This window comes from Rhinoderma darwinii, chromosome 2 (genome assembly GCF_050947455.1).
Source record: "Rhinoderma darwinii isolate aRhiDar2 chromosome 2, aRhiDar2.hap1, whole genome shotgun sequence".
NCBI lineage: Eukaryota > Metazoa > Chordata > Amphibia > Anura > Rhinodermatidae > Rhinoderma > Rhinoderma darwinii.
Genome location: NC_134688.1, coordinates 47,789,862 through 47,810,353, shown reverse-complemented (window position 1 = coordinate 47,810,353; position 20,492 = coordinate 47,789,862). Strand labels below are relative to the sequence as shown.

General features: G+C 41.2%; 1 protein-coding gene across 5 annotated transcripts in view; it reads right to left on the bottom strand.

The window, feature by feature from the left end:
* Nucleotides 1-13,374, bottom strand: part of PSPC1 (paraspeckle component 1) — a 121,172-nt gene extending 107,798 nt beyond the window's left edge. For 3 of the 5 annotated variants that reach the window (XM_075851614.1, XM_075851616.1, XM_075851615.1), the window contains exon 1: nucleotides 12,882-13,373. In XM_075851614.1, the coding sequence (XP_075707729.1) occupies nucleotides 12,882-13,265 (384 nt within the window). In that variant the 5' untranslated portion in view covers nucleotides 13,266-13,373. Of the gene's footprint in view, nucleotides 1-12,881 lie in introns of all 5 variants that reach the window. The other 2 variants (XM_075851613.1, XM_075851612.1) reach the window with 1 other exon arrangement.
* Nucleotides 13,375-20,492: the final 7,118 nt, after the last annotated feature.

Here is a 20,492-nt window from a genome sequence, read left to right as displayed (position 1 = left end):
TAACTCCGGAATGCTTTTACCTATCCAAGCGATTCTGAGATTGTTTTCTCGTGACATATTGTACTTTATGATAGTGGAAAAATGTGGTCGATAAATTCAATATTTATTCGTGAAAAACACCAAAATTTAGAGAAAATTTGCAAACGTGTGCATTTTTCTAAATTTAAATGTATCTGAATTGTAAAAGAGATAGTAATACCACACAAAATAGTCACTAGTTACCATTTCCCATATGTGTACTTTATATTTGCATAGTTTTTTTTAACATCCTTCTATTTTTCTAGGACGTTACAAGGCTTAGAACTTTAGCAGCAATTTCTCACATTTTCAAGAAAATTTCACAAGGCCAGTTCAGTTCTGAAGTAGTTTTGAGGGCTTTATATATTAGAATACCCCAATAAATTACCCCATTTTAAAAACTGCACCCCTCAAAGTATTCAAAACAGCATTCAGAAAGTATTTTAACCCTTTAGGCGTTTCACAGGAAATAAAGCAAAGTAGAGGGGAAATTGACAAATTTCTCCTTTTTTTGCCAAAATTCATTTGTAATAAAATAAAATGTGTAACGCAGAAGGTTCTACCAGAGAAATACAACTCAATATTTATTGCCCAGGTCCTGTAGTTTGAAGGAATATCCCATATATGGCCCTAGTGCGGTAATGGACTGAAACATCGGCCTCAGAAGCAAAGGAACACCTAGTGGATTTTGGGGCCTGCTTATTTTTAGATTATATTTTAGGCACCATGTCGAGTTTGAAGAGGTCTTGTGGTGACAAAACAGTGGAAACTCCCCAAAAGTGACCCCATTTTGGAAACTAGACCGCTCAAGGAATTTATCTAGTGGTATAGTTAGCACTTTGACCCCACAGGTATTTTGCTATATTTATTGGAGTCTACTTTTTTTCTGAAATAACAGACATTTTTAATATTTACAAGGAATAAAGAAGAAAATTCACCCCAACATTTGTAAAGCATCTTCTCCCGATTACGGAAATACCCCATATGTGGTAATAAAGTGCTTTTTGGACCCACGGCAGCGCTCAGAAGGGAGGGAGCGCCATTTGGATTTTGGAGCACAGATTTTGCTGGATTGGTTTTTAGTGCCATGTCGCGATTGCAACCCCCTGGAGGGAACAAAATATAGTGGAAACACCCCAAAAGTGACCCAATTTTGGAAACTAGACCCCTCAAGGAATTTTTCTAGGGGTATAGTAAGCATTTATACCACACAGGTCTATTGCAGAATTTAGTAGAATTAGGCTGTGAAAATTAATATAAACACTAAAATTTTGAATTTTTTCATTTTCACAAGGGATGAAGGAGAAAAAGTCGCCCTAAATTTGTAACGCAATCTCTCCCGAGTATGACAATACCCCACGTGGTAATAATTTATTTCTTTAATAGAAATTAATTAACCTTTGCAGGACTGATCCTTTTTTGCTTTTCCATTTTAGTTTTTCACTCCCCGCCTTCCAAACGCCATAACTTTTTTATTTTTCCATGAATGGAGCGGTGTGAGGGCTTATTTTTGGCAGGACGAGCTGTAGTTTTTATTGGTACCATTTTTTGGTAGATGCACATTTTTTATCACTTTTTATTACATTTTATTTAGAGCTTTGGTGGCCAAAAACAGTGATTTTGGCGTTTTAAATTCTTTATTTCTTACGGCAATCATAATGCGCTATAAATGACAATTGTACTTTATTCTGCGGGTCGGTACGATTACGGCGATATCATATGTATATAGTTTTTTTATGTTTTGCAGCGTTTGCACAATAAAATCACTTTATAAAATAATTTATTTTCTGTGTCACCATATTCTGAGAGCCGTAACTTTTTTATTTTTCAGTCAAAAAAGCGGTGTAAGGCTTCATGCACACTTCAGTTTTTTCCTTCAGGGTGCTATCCGTTTTTGTCACTGATAGCACCCTGAACCCATTCATTTCAATGGGGCCATGCACACTACAGTTTTTTTGACGGTCCCGTTGCTCTTTTCCGATCCAAAGTAGAGCATGTCCTACTTTGGTCCGGTATTCCGTGACCGTGAGGCCCATGCAAGTCAATGGGGCCGTCGAAAAAACTGAAGGCACACGGAAGGCGTGTATGACGGAGCCGTTGCCTAGCAACCGCCGGGCGGGCAGAAAAACATTAGAAAACTATTACACTAATCGGCAGCCACTTGTCTCTATCAATAACTGATAGAGAAAAGAGGCTGCTGATTAAAAATAAAATAAAAAGCATTTCATACGTACCCGGTCGTTGTCTTGGTGACGAGTCCCTCTTCTTCCTCCAGTCCGACCTTCTTTTGTGACGCGGCGGCCTGTGATTGGCTGCAGAGGCCGAAGCGGCCTGTGATTGGCTGCAGAGGCGACATGGATTGAACGTCATCGCTGGAGGCCGGACAGGAGGAATGTAAGTATGAACTTATTTTTTTATTACATTAAAATTGTATTTTCCGCGCGCCGAGCGTGGTACTGTCCAGGGTGCTGAAAGTTACCGCCGATCAGTGCAGCCCATTAACTCTTTCAGCACCCTGGACAGTACCATGCTCGGCGCACGGAAACGGAAACCACACGGCCGCTAAAACGGGTTCACGGACCCGTCAAAAGCGGCCATGAAAACGGTGATGTAAGTGTGCACGAGGCCTAAGGGCTTGTTTTTTGCGGGACGGGTTGTAGTTTTTATTGGTACTATTTTCGGGTACACGCGACTTTTTGATCACTTTTTATTCTATATTTTGGGAGGGGTGGTCACCAAAAAATAGTGATTCTGGCATGGTTTTTAGTTTGTTTTTTTTGTGGCGTTCACCGTGTGGTAAAAAAACAACAATATAATGTTATAGATTGGTTCGTTACGAACATGGCGATACCAAATATGTGTACTGTTTTTTAACGGTTTCATTTTTTTCCTATAATAAGAGACTTATTATAGGAAAAAAAAATCTTTTATTTTACACTTTTGTAAAACATTTGTGTCTTAGCGCACAAAAATGTGTTAAAAAAAATAAATATGTAAAACAAATGGCACGCAAGTGATACCGCTTAAGAGGCATTTGCTCTCTTGGATTCTGATAGTGAATGTCACTTTTAGGGGCGTTTCCGCTGTCGTGGTCCCTCCAGGGCTTTGCAAATGCGACATGGCACCGAAAACCATTATAGCAAAATTTGAGCTCCAAAAGCCAAATGGCGCTCCTTCCCTTCTGAGGGCTGTAATGTGTTCAAACATAAGTCTATGACCACATATGGGGTATTGCCGTAAACAGGAGAAATTTCTTTACAAATGTTGGGGCGCTTTTTCTCCTTTATTCCTTGCAAAAATGTAAAATGTTTATGTTTCGTCAGAAGAAATGTCGATTTTCATTTTCACAGACAAATTACAATAAATTCAGCAAAACACCTGTGGGGTTAAAATGCTCAATATACAACTAGATAAATTCCTTGAGGGCTGTAGTTTCCAAAATGGGGTCACTTTTTGGGGGTTTCCACTGTTTAGTCACCACAAGACCTCTTCAAACCAGACATGGAGCCTAAAATATATTGTAATAAAAAGGAGGCTTCAAAATCCACTAGGTGCTTCTTTGCTTCTGAGGCCGGTGTTTCAGTCCAGTAGGACACTAGGGCCACATGTGGGATATTTCTAAATACTGCAGAATCTGGGCAATAAATATTGAGTTGCGTTTCTCATGTAACACCTTCTGTGTTATAGAAATTTTTCTATTACAAATGAAAAAAATTACATTTGTAAATTACACCTCTACTTTGCTTTAATTCCTGTGAAACGCCTAAAGGGTTAAGAAACTTTCTTAATGCGGTTTTGAATACTATGAGGGGTGCAGTTTTTAAAATGGGGCGTTTCTAATATATAAGGCCCTCAAAGCCACTTCAGAAATGAACTGGCCCATGAAAAAATAGGTTTCGGAAATTTCTTGAAAATATGAGAAATTGTTGCTAAAGTTCTAAGCCTTGCAACGTCCTAGAAAAATAAAAGGACGTTCAAAAAACTATGCAAACAAAGTAGACATATGGGAAATGTTAATTAGTAACTATTGTGTGTGGTATTAATATTTGTTTTGCAAGCAGATACATCCAAATTTAGAAAAATGCAATTTTTTGCACATTTTCTCTAAATTTGTGTTTTTTACAAATAAATACTGCATTTATCGACCAAGGCCAAAACAGGCTGGGTCCTGAAGGGGTTAATGTCGAATGGCGTTTGCACAAAATACTTTTCATAAAAAAATAATTAACTTTTTGTTTTGCCTTATTCTAAGAGCCATAACAGTTTTATTTTTGCCATCAAGAAAACAGTGCGAGGACTTGTTTTTTGCGTAACAAACTTTAGTTTCGATCAGTACCATATTTAGGTACATGCGACTTATTGATCTCTTTTTATTCCATCTTTTGGGAGGTGAAGAGACCAAAAAAATTGTGATTCTAGTATGGTTTTATTAATTTATTTTATGGCGTTCACAGTGCGGGATAGACAAAATACTTTTGTAGTTCAGGCCGTTACGGACGCAGCGATCGCAATTATGTATAGTTTATTTGTATTTCATAATAAGGGACTGATAAGGGAAAAAGAGGGATTTTGACTTTTAAAACTTAAATTTTTACACAACCTTTTTTACTTTGTCGCACTAGGGGACTTGAAGGCACTAGACGCTGATCGCTATTCTAACAGACTGCACTACATGCGTAGTGCAGTGTGTTAGAGCTGTCAGCTACTCGCTGACAGCAAGCATAATGGGTCCTGACTCAGGACCCACTAGGCTTCAGTAGATGGCATAGCCGGACACCATTATTAGGCCTCCGGTTGCCATAGCAACCATCGCTGCCCACTATCATGTAGCGGGCCGTCAATGGTGGTTTAACCCCGAAGAAGCCGCGTCTGGGGTCTATGCAGCGGAGCGGACACTACCTTTCTCTACTTATTGACTCTACCTATGGGTAAGCTTGTGACCTAATGGTCATTTTTGATCAAATCACTATTTGCTATGATATGTACTGCACCTTTTCTGGCTTACAACCTCCTACCTATGCAGATATTGCTCTTTCTTATTTCTGAGAGATGGTGTATTAGTGCTATGATGATTTGGAACTAGATGTCTACTTAAATATTTATATGGCTACCCCTAGATGATAGGTAGTAACAGTATTTGGTGCGGTCTCCACTCATTATACTAGAGTCGTCTCTATGTTATTTTAACTATTTATGGTGTTTGTGTAATATAAATTAAAACACATATATATATATATACACACACACACACACACACACACACACACACACACACACACACACACACACACACACATTGGCGTCAAAGGCTCTTAATTATTTCTCTGTGGTACATGTTTTACTATATGACCAAGTGGGCGTTGTACAGAGGAGTGTATGACAGTGACCAATCAGCGTCATACACTTCTCCCCATTCATTTACACTGCAGATAGCGATATAGCTATATCGCTATTTGCAGTCACATAAACACACTAACATTACTGCAGTGTCCTGACAATGAATATACATTACCTCCAGCCAGGACGTGATGTGTATTCATTCTCCTGACCACTTCTGTAGCGTCTGTGTGATTTACAGCACGATCTCGCTGTGAATGACAGTTTACAGCGTAATCTCGCGAGACTACGTCTGCTGTGCTGTAAATCACAGACTCTACAGAAGTGGTCAGGAGAATGAATACACATGACACCCTGGCTGGAGGTATATTCATTGTCCGGACACTTCAGTAATGTTACAGTGTGTTTATGTGGCTGCACATAGCGATGTAGCTATATCGCTCTCTGCAGTGTAAATGAATGGAGAGAAGTGTATGACGCTGATTGGTCATATAGTAAAACACGCCCAGTTGTTAATTGAGAAACTCATTAGCATAAAGCCAATATAGGTCATAACTCCGTCAAAAACTATCGTTTTTCTAAATAAAAAACACTGCTGTAATCTACATTACATCTCCGATCACATGTACAAGATAGGGCACTTATAATGTGGTGACAGAGTCTCTTTAAGGGCACTTTGGGAAAACTGAAGTGCACAGAAGTGAAGGTGTGTACAGGGACTGACGTATCACGGTCATAGGGAGTCAATGTACTTGAAAACTGCCATGGCTTTATATTTTTACAGGTTTGCTGTACTACTGCACTGTAATACTATAGACTAACACGTATAAATCGCATACCAGGTCAAATAGGGGGCATGACTGTCCTTTCATTTATATTGTTCCACAAAAGTAAAAAAAAATAATAATATGTTTGAAAATGATGCAGTCTGTATACTTTGTTTTCAGATCTATCATTTGTATATACTGTGTTAAAAAAAATATTATATTATAATATATACACATACACACGTCATACACATGGCACAGAGGTGGTACAGCAGCCTATCTGGCTCTGTACTACAGAGCTGTGCAGGACTCAATGTGCCAACATAAAATGTTCCGTCAGGTGTCGAATTTATACAGAAATAATATCAATGTCCGAGTGCAAACAATAATAATTAATAAAGAAAAAAGTGTAATCTTCAAACTCAAGTATTGCCTGGGGGCACAACCAGCCACGTAACGTAGAAAGTAAATTCAGGTGGGCATAGCCTACGTTTCAGTCCACCTTTTGTGACAAATATAACAGATCCCATTGATGTCATGCTTTGCACACAATTGTATCTATATTGTAATGCATCTATCCTCACGATACTCAAGTTGCTTCCTTTTTCTTCCAGTTACTTAATCAAGAGGAAAGTATTTTTATTCTTCTCCGGTTCAGTAATTAAGGATTTATTGTATTAATAAATAATAATGATAAGGGTGCCCTGAGGAGAATAAAGTTGAATGTAGCCCAAAATAAATAAATAAGAACAAAAATGGGAAAATTAAAGGGTTAAATGACTATGGGTTCGTAATCTAACGCTGCCAACACTGATAGTCCAGGTTGGCCCAAAGTGGCTCTGGACATAAAAGCTGACATCTAAGTGAGCGGACATGTTTGTTTGCCCACTTTGACGCCAGCTTTTATGCCCAGAACCACTTTGGGCCAACCTGAATTTGATATCAGGACATTATCAGCGTGTTGGCAGTGTTAGATTAGTGGCCCAAAGTCATTTAACCCTTTGAAAAAACCCGTTACTTATGCAAATCAGTGTCTGAATATTTTGATGCCAGCTTGTATGCCCAGAACCACTTAAATTTGATGCAGGTCATCTGTGTCTGTAAGTTGGCAGTGTTAGGGTATGTTCACACGCAGTATTTTCAACCGTTTTTCGGGCTGTAAACGGCCCGAAAAATCGGGAGCAGAATGCCTCCAAACATCTGCCCATTGATTTCAATGGGAAAAACGGCATTCCGCTACGATGGGCCTTTTTTAAAACGTAAAACATGGCCGCAAAAAAGTGCATGTCACTTTTTCAGCCGTTTTTGGAGCCATTTTTTATAGACTATAGAAAAACAGCCGTTAAAGACGCGACTTTGAATAAGAAAAAAAGTCTCCAAATCAGGAGCTGTTTTCCCTTGAAAACAGCTCCGTATTTTCAGACGTTTTTGATTTTGTGTGCTCATACCCTTAGATTAGTGGCCCAAAGTCATTTAACCATTTAAATAACAATCTTGGTTGCCCACTTTGATGCCCATTATTTATTATTTTGGGCTGTTTTCTACTTTATTCTCCTCAATGCACCCGGATCATTGTAATTAATAAAATAACTTCTTTATCGTTACTAACCGAGAAAAAAATATAAATACTTCCCCTTTAATAAGAAACTGGAAGAATAAGGGCAAAGCCACACGTGGCGGAATTCCTCTTGAATTCCGCAGCGGACACTCCGCAGCGTTAATCCGCAGCGGAGCCGTTTGTCCATTGACTTCCACTTTTATTTAGCAGTGTTCGTTTAGACGATGCGTAAAATTCCACTGCGGCGCATAGGCTGCGGAGCGGAATTTGGTGTCCGCAGCATGCTAGGGCTGTTGCGGAGTTGTGGCGGACTCATGGCGGAATTTCTCCATTGACTTCAATGGAGATTCTAAATTCCGCAGCTGTCATGAAAATGTTATATGTGCTGCGGATGCGTCTTGCTTTTTTGACATGACATTTCTTCATTCTGGCTGGACCTATGTATTTCTAGGTCTACAGCCAGACTGAGGAAGTCAATGGGGCTCCCGTAATTACGGGAGCGTTGCTAGGAGACGTCAGTAAATAGTCACTGTCCAGGGTGCTGAAAGAATTAAGCGATCGGCAGTAACCGTTTCTGCACCCTGGACAGTGACTACCGATCCCAATATACAGCAACCTGTCAAAAAAATAGAAGTTCATACTTACCGAGAACTCCCTGCTTCTGTCTCCAGTCCGGCTTCCCAGGATGACGTTTCAGTCTAAGTGACGGCTGCAGCCAATCACAGGCTGCAGCGGTCACATGGACTGCCGCGTCATCCAGGGAGGTCGGGCTGGATGCCGAAAGAGGGACGCGTCACCAAGACAACGGCCGGTAAGTATGAAATTCGTTTACTTTCACTAGGGAAAGTGCTGGCCCTTCTCTCTATCCTGCACTGATAGAGAGAAGGGAAGCACTTTGACCGCAGTCCGCAGCAGCTAGTCCGCATCAATTTACTGCACATTTTGGGCAGATCCGCCGCAGAATCTACAACGCAGATTCTGTGCGGCATTGATGCGGACAGTTGCGGAGGAAATCCGCCACGTGTGGGAATGCCCTAAGAGACCAACTTCAGCAACGTTCCATCCTCACCGTATGTAATGACGGGTAAACACTGTGACAGATGTAGATTACACATCAGATTGTGTGTGTGTGTGTGTGTGTGTGTGCGTGCGTGCGTGCGTGCAATATGTTGATGTCAAACAAAAATGTGGTTTACGTTTCAGTCCTCACAGGACCTTTTTCAAGCTGAAATGACATGAAAAGCAGGGTTTTTATACCCATGTGCAAACAATGGCGCCCAGAAACCATTCCAAAATCCAAATGGTGCTCCTTCCATTCTGAGCCATACCGTGTGTCCAAAAAGCCGTTTATGACCAGATGTGGGTTATTGTTTTACTCGGGAGAAATTGCTTTACAAATGTTGCTGTGCTTTTTCTCCTTCAATCCTTGTGGAAATGAAAAAAAAAACGTCGATTTTCATTTTTACGGCCTGCTTCCAATAAGTTCTGTTAAACACCTGTGGGGTCAAACTGCTCACTGTACCCCTAGATAATTTCCTCATGGGGCGTAGTTTCCACAATGGGGTAACTTGTTGGGGGTTTCCACTGTTTTGTCCCCTCAGGGGCTTTGCAAATGCGACATGGCCTCCGCAAACCATTCCTGCTAAATTTGAGTTCCAAAAGCCAAATGGCGCTCTTTCCCTTCTCAGCCTCGCCGTGTGTCCAAACAGCCGTTTATTATCACATGTGGGGTATTGTTTTACTCGGGAGAAATTTCTTTACAAATTTTATGGTGCTTTTTCAACTTTAGTTCTTTTGGAAATGAAAAAAAAATTTGCTAAACCTACATTTTATTTGAAAAAAATTTGATTTTCATTTTCATGGCCTAGTTCCAAAAAGTTTTGCAAAAAAACTGGCGGGTCAAAATGCTTGCTACACCCCTAAATAAATTCCTCGAGGGGTGTAGTTTTCCAAATGGGGTCACTTTTTGGGGGTTTCCACTGTTTTAGTTCCAGAAGACCTCTTCAAAGCGGACATGGTGCCTAAAATATATTCTAATAAAAAGGAGGCCCAAAATCCACTAGGTGCTACTTTTGCTTCGGAGGCCGGTGCTTCAGTCCAGTAGCACACTAGAGCCACATGTGGGATATTTCCTAAAACGGCAGAACCTGGGCAATAAATATGGAGTTGCGTTTCTCTGGTAAAACCTTCAGTGGTACAAAAAAAATGGATTCAAAATGAACTTCTGGAAAAAAATAATGAACTTTGTAAATTTCACCTCTACTTTGCCTTAATTCCTGCGCAATGTCTAAAGGGTTAAGACATTTTCTAAATGCTGTTTTGAATACTTTGAGGGGTGCAGTTTTTAAAATGGGGTGACTTATTGGGGGTTTCTAATATCTAAGGACCTCAAAGCCACTTCACAACTGAACCGGCCCCTGTAAAAATAGCATTTTGAAATTTTCTTGAAAATGTGAGAAATTGCTGCTAAAGTTCTAAGCCTTGTGAGGTCATAGAAAAATAAAAGGATGTTCAAAAAACTATGCTAAACTAAAGTAGACATATGGGGGATGTTAGTTAGCAACATTTTTGTGTGGTATTACTGCCTGTCTTACAAGCAGATACATTTAAATTGAGAAAAATGCTAATTTTTCGCTACATTTTGGTGTTTTTCACGATTAAATACTGAATGTATCGGGCAAATTTTGCCAGTAACAAAGTCCAATGTGTCACGAGAAAACAATCTCAGAATCGCTTGGATAGGTAGAAGCATTCCGGAGTTATTACCACATAAAGTGAAACATGTCAGATTTGAAAAATGAGGCTGTGTTAGGAAGGTCAAAAGTGGCTAAAGAGGGAAGGGGTTAAACACACTGTTTTGTAACAGAATTTTTATATCCACTTTATGCATTAACTGTTTGTAATTTGTTATATGGTGCTGTGCACTTTTTTACATTTGTGTTAGGCCCCATGCACACGATCGTGTTTTTGCGGCCGCAATTCCCCGGAAAATCCACGGGAGAATTGCGGCCCCATTCTTTTCTATGGGGCCATGCACACGACCGTAGTTTTTGTGGTCCTTGCACGGCCCGGGAGCCCGGACCGCAGAAAGAACGGGCATGTCCTATTACGGCCCGATTCTGCAGTCCGGGCTCATTGAAATCAATGGCGGCAGCCATGTGCATGTCCCGCGATTGCGGGCGGCCTGCGGCTGACAGTCCGCTTACAGTCCGCAGCCGGCCGACCCGAAAATCACGGCCGTGCACACGGCTACGGTCGCGTGCATGAGGCCTTAGGCCTCACGCACACGAACGTATTTTTGTCCTCCCGTAAATACTGGCGTAAACACGGGTCCTTGGTCACACGTATTCGACCCGTATTGCACCAGTATTTACGGACCCGTGCCCGTAAATACGGATCCGGTGTCACCCGTATTTACGGCCACATTTTCGCTGCAAAATTACACTGCAGTAATCGGCAGCCCCTTCTCTCTATCAGTGCAGGATAGAGAGAAGGGACAGCCCTTTCCGTAATAAAAGTAAAAGAAATTCATACTTACACCGGCCGTTGTCTTGGTGACGCGTCCCTCTCTTGACATCCAGTCCAACCTCCCTGGATGACGCGGCAGTCCATGTGACCACTGCAGCGGTCACATGGGCTGTAACGTCATCCCAGGAGGCCGGACTGGAGGAAGAAGCAGGGAGTTCTGGGTAAGTATGAACGTCTTTTTTTTACATCTTTATCTATATTGTGATCGGTAGCCACTGTCCAGGGTGCTGAAAGAGTTACTGCCGATCGTTTAACTCTTTCAGCACCCTGGACAGTGACTATTTACTGACGTCGCCTAGCAATGCTCCCGTAATTACGGGTGCACACACGTAGCCACCCGTAATTACGGCAGCCCCATAGACTTCTATGGGCCTGCCCGTGCCGTAATTACGGCCTAAAATAGGACATGTTCTATATTTTTCGACGGCACGGGCACCTTCCTGTAAGAAAACGGGAAGGTACCCGTGGCCAATAGAAGTCTATGTGCCCGTAATTACGGGCGTTTTTACGTTCGTGTGCATGGGGCCTTAGCCAAATGTTGGCCTTTTTTATATGCTTGTATGTCGATCACTGCTGATTATGCTTTGTTTGCACATGGGTATAAAAACCCTGCTTTTCATGTCACTTCAGCTTGAAAAAGGTCCTGTGAGAACAGAAACGTAGCTTATCCTCTGAAACATGGAATAAACCACATTTTTGTTTGACAACCTATTGGAGCGCTGCGATCATTTCTTCACATGTCTATAGGACCGTTTGGATCAAGGTCAGGTTCACATAGCACCAACCTATACAGTCACCAAGTGCTGCTTTTCTCTTCCAAAATGATATATATATATGCGCGTCAGTCATTTCCAACAAAAACGATGGCAGTGACTGATCAGCGGCATGACAAGCTCCAATGGCACCCATCGACTTTATTAGGGCCGTGATGTCACTCATTTTACCGGACAAAATAATACCGCATGCTGTGCAATTTTCCCCTAACAACGAAGATGTGTGCACAGCCTCCACCTTCCCACTGAGTTCAGTCCACACAGAACGGAGCTGCTGCAGAAAATTTCTGCAGCAATTCCGCTGAAAATAGACATTCCGCTGTGGAAAAAAAACACACTATTTCCTGCGGTTTACTGCAGAAAATATTGCCAACATTTCGCAACAGGAATTGACTTACTGCGGTACGAAAAATACACACCGCAGGTCAATATCTGGTCTAAATTTTCACAAAGCAAGTGGATGAGATTTAACAAATTTCATCGACGATGCGGCTACTGTATTCTGCTGCGTATTTTTCGTCTGTAATTCCGCTACGTGTGGACGAGCCCTAATTTGCTGGGATCAATAAGGCTACCTTCACACTTGTGTTGTGGCTTCCATTATGAACGGAAACCACTAAAGATTCGCTGTACAATAGAGACCTCCGGCGCCTGATGGACCTCATTGACTAATAATGTCTATTGTTTTGACAGGAAAAACAACAGCATGCGGCGCTATTTTTTTTCCTGTCAAATTTGACGCATTTTGCAACATCAATTTTGCACATTTTTACATTTCTATCAAAATGTAAGCATTTTTTTTCATCATTTCTGTTCACTTTTCGAATAAAGGGTTAATCACATGAATACAAGTTGCGGCTGCAGGAGACGCGTCACAATGCAGCTCAGAGAATCACCTACCAGTCGGATGAAGCCGAAGCCTCGGTCCCGGTTGATAAACACCTCGCTGGGCTCGCCATACTTATCGAACAGCTTCTTAAAATCCTCCTCCGTTATGTCGGTCGGCAGGTTGCCCACGAATAACCGGCAACGTTGTGTGTAACTCTTCTCCCCAGGCTTCAGAAAGCTCTTGATATCAATGGTCACCCCCCGTTCCTCTTCCCCCTCGTCCATTTTAGGAGGCATAAGAGACGGGTCCCCCTCAGACATATCCAGACTGCGTTTGTTATTCTTCCCTGGCGGCACCATTTGCTGCTTTGGAGTAGAAACCATTCCACCGCTGTTGCTTCCATTGTTGTTTTTCTCAATGCGCACTTGCTTGAGGTTTCTGTTCGCCATTGCCATCTTACAACAGAGGCGACTGCGGTAAATCTAACCAGAGAGCTGTCTCCACGCAAATCGGACTTGCAGCTTCAAAATGGCGACGTGAAAATTTCCAACGGGTGATGACGTCACGCATCCAGATCCTTTCGCGACGTTTGGATTGCAAGAGGCCATACGCTCGGTCGTCAAACTGACTCCACCCAGCGAGACGTTGTAAGATAGAGCGTCGGCCATGTTTTAGTAGACCACAAGCGGTTCCGACACTTAATTGTCGTAGGTAAAATGACTCGTAGTGGGGACGAGAGACGTAAAATATTGACTAACTCCAATCTGGTGAAAATGAGACAGCGTGCTCGGCGTACTGCAGTGGGCAGCATAGTGTTCTATTGGATTGTGTGTTGCTAGGGCAAGTTAGAAGGATGTGCGTACAATTTCTCCTCACGCATTGCAAAATATAATGTGAAAAAATCTACAGCCAAATAAACAAGGCCGCATATTACCTCACAGTATTTTTATTATAGACGTGTCCGTGCCCTCTGTACTGAATGAGGGGGCACTGTGTGGTCATGTTATATCAGGAGGGGGAGATCACTAGAGACGATTTATATAAAATAATTTATCACTTACTACCACAAGCCTTTATCAGGATGTTCCCTGTGTTTACATGCAGAGATATTCAATGGGAAAAAATGGATTGAACCAATTTTGGCCTTGAGGACAGAACAATTTTTTTACATTTCCCTCTGCATCCCGACGCTCATAACTTTTATTTTTTGTACGACGTAGTTGTATGAGACTTTGTTTTTTGCGGGACGAGTTGTACTTTATGTTTGTAGCATTTTTTGGTACAAATACATCATCGTTTAATTTATCTAAATTTTTATTTTGGCGAAAATGCAGAAAAAAAGCAGGTTTTTTTTACACCGATCATCATAAATAATTTTACACATTTGTTGTTCAGGTTGTTACGGTCTTGGTGATACCAAATTTGTCTATATTATTTCATGTTTTGGGACTTATATTTGAAAAAGTTTATTTATTGAAAAAAAAATTGTATTTCTGTGTGTTTTATTACTTTTTTTTTATTTAACATTCATTTTTTTAACATTAATGTAACTTTTTTTTTTCCCATAAAGGTATAGATTTTTATTTTGTAACTAATGTATTGGCATAGATCTATATGCCAGTACATTAGCCTGTTACTGATTGTACACAGGCAGTTCTTTGATTAATTTGAGACCCTAAAGAGGTCAGAAGCTTTAAAATCTGCTGTGCGTGAACATAACCTCAAGGCCAAGTAAACCCTTTAAAGGCAATATAGAGATAGATATATATATATATATATATATATATATATATATATATATATATAAAATGTCAGTCTGTGTTTAGTGTAACTTTCTAAATAGTATTTATAAAAAATTATTTTTACTTTTTGAGATACAGCTGCTCTGTATTCTCTATAAATAGCAGCTATATCTAGCACTAAATCCTGTTCCCGTCAGGTCCGCGTGACTGACGGGTTCAGTGACAGCGGATCCTGCGTGTCTCTCATAACTTAGATATGATTGATTACAGGTGGATCCTGCGTGTCAGAGACACGCCGGACCCGCTGATACTGAACCTGTCAGGTCCGCTTTATAGCGAACGATACAGCTTCTCTGTGTAGAAAATACAGAGCAGCTGTATCTCCAAAAGTAAAAATAATTTTTAATAAAAAGTCATTTATTAAAAGCTCAGTACATATATACAGCACCAGAACTGTAAAGGAAGTGTTTTATATATTTATATCTATTTACAAATGTGTGTAGATACACTCCTCATAAGCAAACTAGGAATGCACGATGCATAGAAACTTCAATACTGTTTCGATACCATGCACCCCCAAATGGTTCGATACCGTTATTTAATGTATTTCGATACTAAGCTGTGCGGCGGCACAGCTCAGTATTGTAACACATGTATGTATGAGAGCGGGGCTGCGGATGTGTAATACAGCCATTGCCCTGCTCCTGTGTCCTGACAAGTGCGCGCCGTCAGGATGATGCAATGCGGCCAGTGCTGCACTAATGAGCGCCGGCACTGAAGATAGAACATGGCGGGCGCACTACAAAACACCCCCAATGTTCTGTCTTCAGTGCCCGAACCACCGCTCATTAGTGTAGTCCAGGCCGCATCACCTCATGCTGACCGCGCGCGCACTTAATGTCAGGAGCGGGGCAATGGCTGTATTATACAGCCGCAGCCCCGCTCTTTAACGGCGGAGATCACAGAAACCCCTCATCTCCGCCGCTATTCCGCTGAAGGCTGCGATCACAGCGGACTGCAGCATTCAGGGGTAAATGAGAAGGGGGGATGCCCCTTGGATCGCATCACAGGAATCCCTGTGACGCGATTGAGGGACATACCATATATGGGCAGACAGCCCAGGGCTGTCTTACCATATTTCCTGTTGTCAGGGCATACTGAGGTATGTCCTAACAACTGCCTGTGTGCTATCCGTCCACAGGCTAATGTACTGGCATATAGATATATGCCTGTACATTAAAGTTTAAAAATAAAGTAAAAACATAAAGTAATATTAAATAAAATAAAAAAAATACACATACACCTTTTTTAGAATAAACATTAAAATAAGTCTCAATCCATAAAATATACACATTGGCGCGGCCGTAATAACCTGCACAACAATTTTTTTGCGTAATTTTTGATGTGTACGCTGTAAAAAAATAAAATAAAAACTGCTTTCTATCACTTATTGTGAGGCACGATGTGTGATGAATTTAACCTCCATGTGCCTCACATTAATAGATATTAACCCCATCATGTACCTTATACATTAACCCATTATGACTGAGAAACATGATGGGGTTAATTACTATTAATGTGAGGCACATGGAGGTTCAAAATTCATCACACCACGCGCCTCCCATCAGAAAATGGGAGAACTTTTTTTTTTTTTATTACTGTTGGCAAAGTATCGTTTTTGGTATCGAAATCGCAATACTACACAAAGTATCGGTATCGTAGCCCAAATTCTGGTATTGTGACATCCATAAAGCAAACTGCTCCAGCTGTTTCAGGTTATCAAGGGTGTCTTCTCCAGACTGCAGGTCCTTCCACGGATGTTCTATAGGATTTAGATCAGGGCTCAAAGAAGGCCACTTCAGAATAGTCCACTGCTTTGCTCTTAGCCATTCGTGGATGTTTTTAGCTGTGTGTTTTGGGTCATTATCGTGTTGAAAGACCCATGACCTGCAATTGAGACCAAACTTCCTCACACTGGGCAGCACATTTCGCTCCAGAATGCCTTGATAGTCTTGAGATTTCATTTTACCCTGCACAGATTCAAGACACCCTGCGCTAGATGTAGCTAAGCAGCCCAAAAACATAAGTGAGCCTCCTCCATGTTTCGCAGTAGGTACAATGTTCTTTTCTTTGCTTAAATTTTGCGTCTGTGTTGTGTATTTTATGTTTTATATCTAAGGCTACATTCACATGAGCGTGAGAGATTTACGTGCGTAAAAAAAACGTGCGTAAATCTGGTCCTTGTGCATTGCGTTATGCATCTGTATGCTTTGCGAGTGGCATGTGTTTTTCACGCGCTCGCAAAGCACTTTTTTTTTTCAATGGATGTGCACCTGTGTGCTATGTATGGTTTTCACGCACCCATTGACTTTGTGAAAACACACCAATATAGAACATGCAGTGAGTTTCACGCAACAGACTCTCGCTGTGTGAAAACTCATGCATGTGTGAACAGCCCCATTGAAATCAATGGCTCCGTGTGCTGTAAGTGATTTCCACGCACAGCACACGGACAAGTTTTACATAAATACAGCACCAGAACCAATCTCTATACATAAATACAACATCAGAACCAAGCTCAGTACATACACACAGCACCAGAACAAAGCTCAACACATAAATACAGTATCAGAACCAAGCTTTCTACATAAATACAACACCAGAACCAAGCTCAGTACTTATACACAACACCAGAACCAAGCTCAGTACATATATAAAGCACCAGAACAAAGCACAATACATATATATACAGCAGCAGAAACAAGCTCAATATATATATATATATACAGCACCAGAACAAAGCACATTACATATATACAACACCTATAATGACGGGGGTAGGGAAACAGACAAGTGAGCCCTGATCTACCCGCCACTCTGTCCCTGCCTACTTGCAACGACCTGCCCTAGGTGACGGGGTACAACTGGGCGGCGGTCCCTACGCTCAGTAAGTGCACGAGACAAACAGACAAGGGTACACAAAGCTAAGGGAAATGGGGCAGTTGCCCACGGCAACACCGTGAGCAACAAGAGTGGTGAACGAGCCGAGTCAAACCAGGAGTGTACGAGGTACCAAACGCAGAGCAGGAGAGTAGTCAGTAAGCCAGGGTCAGTATGGAGCAGGATCAAATAGTTAGAAGCTGTAGCTGGGCCAGGAAACCACACGAGAAGAATCACAAGCAAAGGAGGAACAGGAAAGGCAGGTATAAATAGACAGAGGGCGGGAGCTAGCTCCGTCTGGCCAGGCTGCGATAGGCTCTCCTACTCCTAAGCCTGCCAGCCTGAGTGGTGGAAGATGGAGTCAGTCTCAGAGACATAGACTCAGGTGCAGACTGATTACCTATGGGCGTATACACAGAAGTTGTGCCTGGCAGATCCTTTACAACACCAGAACCAAGCTCAGTTAATATATACAGCACCAGAACAAAGCACAACACATATACACAACTCCAGAACCAAGCTCTCTACATAAATACTACACCAAAATCAAGCTCAGTACAAAAATACAGTACTAGAACAAAGCTCTCTGTCACGGCTGAAGTCGCGGACCGCCACCGATCCTTCCTTGCGACGGCCGCGACCACAAACTGTTGGCATCCTGCCAGCATCTCCCTCCTAGGAGACACCAGCACTCGCGGCCTTTCGACCCTGCTCTGTGTGCTAAGGTGCGTGCGCGCTCGGTCCTGGCCTTAACCCCTTAACCCCTTTAGGACACAGCCTGTTTTGGCCTTGTGGACACAGCCTATTTTTTAAAATCTGACATGTGTCACTTTATGTGGTAATAACTCCGGAATGCTTTTACCTATCCAAGCGATTCTGAGATTGTTTTCTCGTGACATATTGTACTTTATGTTAGTGAAAAAATTTGGTCGATAAATTCAATATTTATTTGTGAAAAACTTCAAATTTTAGCAAAAATTTGCAAAAATTTGCATTTTTCTAAATTTAAATGTATTTGCTTGTGAAACAGATAGTAATACCACACAAAATAGTTACTAGTTAACATCCCCTATATGTCTACTTTATGTTTGCATCATTTTTTTTCACGTACTTTTATTTTTCTAGGACGTTACAAGGCTTAGAACTTTAGCAGCAATTTCTCATTTTCAATAAAATTTCAAAAGGCTATTTTTTCAGGGACCAGTTCAGTTCTGAAGTGGCTTTGAGGGCCTTATATATTAGAAAGTCCCCATAAATCACCCCATTTTGAAAACTGCACCCCTCAAGGTATTCAAAACCACATTCAGAAAATATTTTAACCCTTTAGGCGTTTCACAGGAATTAAGGCAAAGTAGAGGTGAAATTTACAAATTTCATTTTTTTTGCCGAAATTCATTTGTAATAAAAAAAAATCTGTAACACAGAAGGTTTTACCAGGGAAACGCAACTCAATATTTATTGCCCAGATTCTGCAGATTTTAGAAATATCCAACATGTGGCCCTAGTGTCCTAATGGACTGAAACACAGGCCTCAGAAGCAAAGGAGCAGCTAGTGGATTTCGGGGCCTCCTTTTTTTAGGAATATATTTTAGGCACCATGTCAGGTTTGAGGCGGTCTTGTGGTACCTAAACAGCCGAAACCCCTCCAAAGTGACCCCATTTTGGAAACTACACCCCTCAAGGCATTTTTCTAGGGGTATAGATAGCATATTGACCCCACAGTTTTTTTGCAGAATTTAGTGGAATTAGTCTGTGAAGATGAAAATCACCTATTTTTCTGTGGAAACATAGAATTTTTTCATTTTTACAAGGAATAAAGGAGAAAAAGCACCCCAAAATTTGTAAAGCAATTTCTCCCGATTACGGCAATACCCCATATGTGGTCGTAAACTGATGTTTGGACCCACAGCAGGGCTCAGGAGGGAAGGAGCGCCTTTTGGATTTTGGAGCGCAGATTTTGCTGGATTGGTTTTCAGTGCCATGTCGGGTTTGCAACGCCCCGGAGGGACCAAAACAGTGTAAACCCCCCAAAAGTGACCCCATTTTGGAATCTACACCCCTCAAGGAATTTTTCTAGGGGTATAGTGAGATTTTGGCCCCTCAGGATCTTTTTTAGAGCTAAGGTGACCAAAAAACAGCGATTTTGGCGCTTTAAATTCTTTATTTATTACAGCGTTCACCGTGCGCAATAAATTACGTTTTAATTTATTCTGCCGGTCGGTACGATTATGGCGATACCATATGTGTATAGATTTTTTTACGTTTTGCAGCGTTTGCACAATAAAATTAAGTTTCTATAAAATAATTTATTTTCTGGGACACGCTATTTTGAGCCGTAACGTTTTTATTTTTTCGTCAAAAAAGCTGTGGGAGGTCTTGTTTTTTGCGGGACGGGTTGTAGTTTTTATTGGTACCATTTTGGGGTAAATGCGACTTTTTGATCACTTTTTATTCTATATCTTGGGAGGGGTGGTGACTAAAAAATAGCGATGCTGACAGTTTTCCGTTTATTTTGTTTGCGGCGTTCACCGTGCGGAAAAATTAACATTATAGTTTCATAGATTGGGTCGTTACGAACGCGGCGATACCAAATATGTGTACTTTTTTTTTAACGTTTTCATTTTTTCCCTATAATAAATGACTTATTATAGGAAAACAAAACCTTTTATTTTTACACTTTTATAAAAAAAATTTATTAACTTTTTTTTACTTTTTACACTTTATATTTTTGTTTATTAACTTTTCTTTTACTTTTTACACTTTCTTTTTTTGACCTGCAGCTCTGATCGCTGCTAGAATACATTACACTACCTAGGTAGTGTAATGTATTCCAACTGTCAGTGTGACGTCACAGTCACTCTGACAGTTGGTCTACGAGGATCAACAGAGGCTGATCCTCATAGGCTGACATACATGGCAGACCTGGGGGCCGTTGTCTGGCCCCCGGGTGCCATCACAAGCATCAGAAGCCCCCACGATTGCATGGGGGCTGCTGATGCG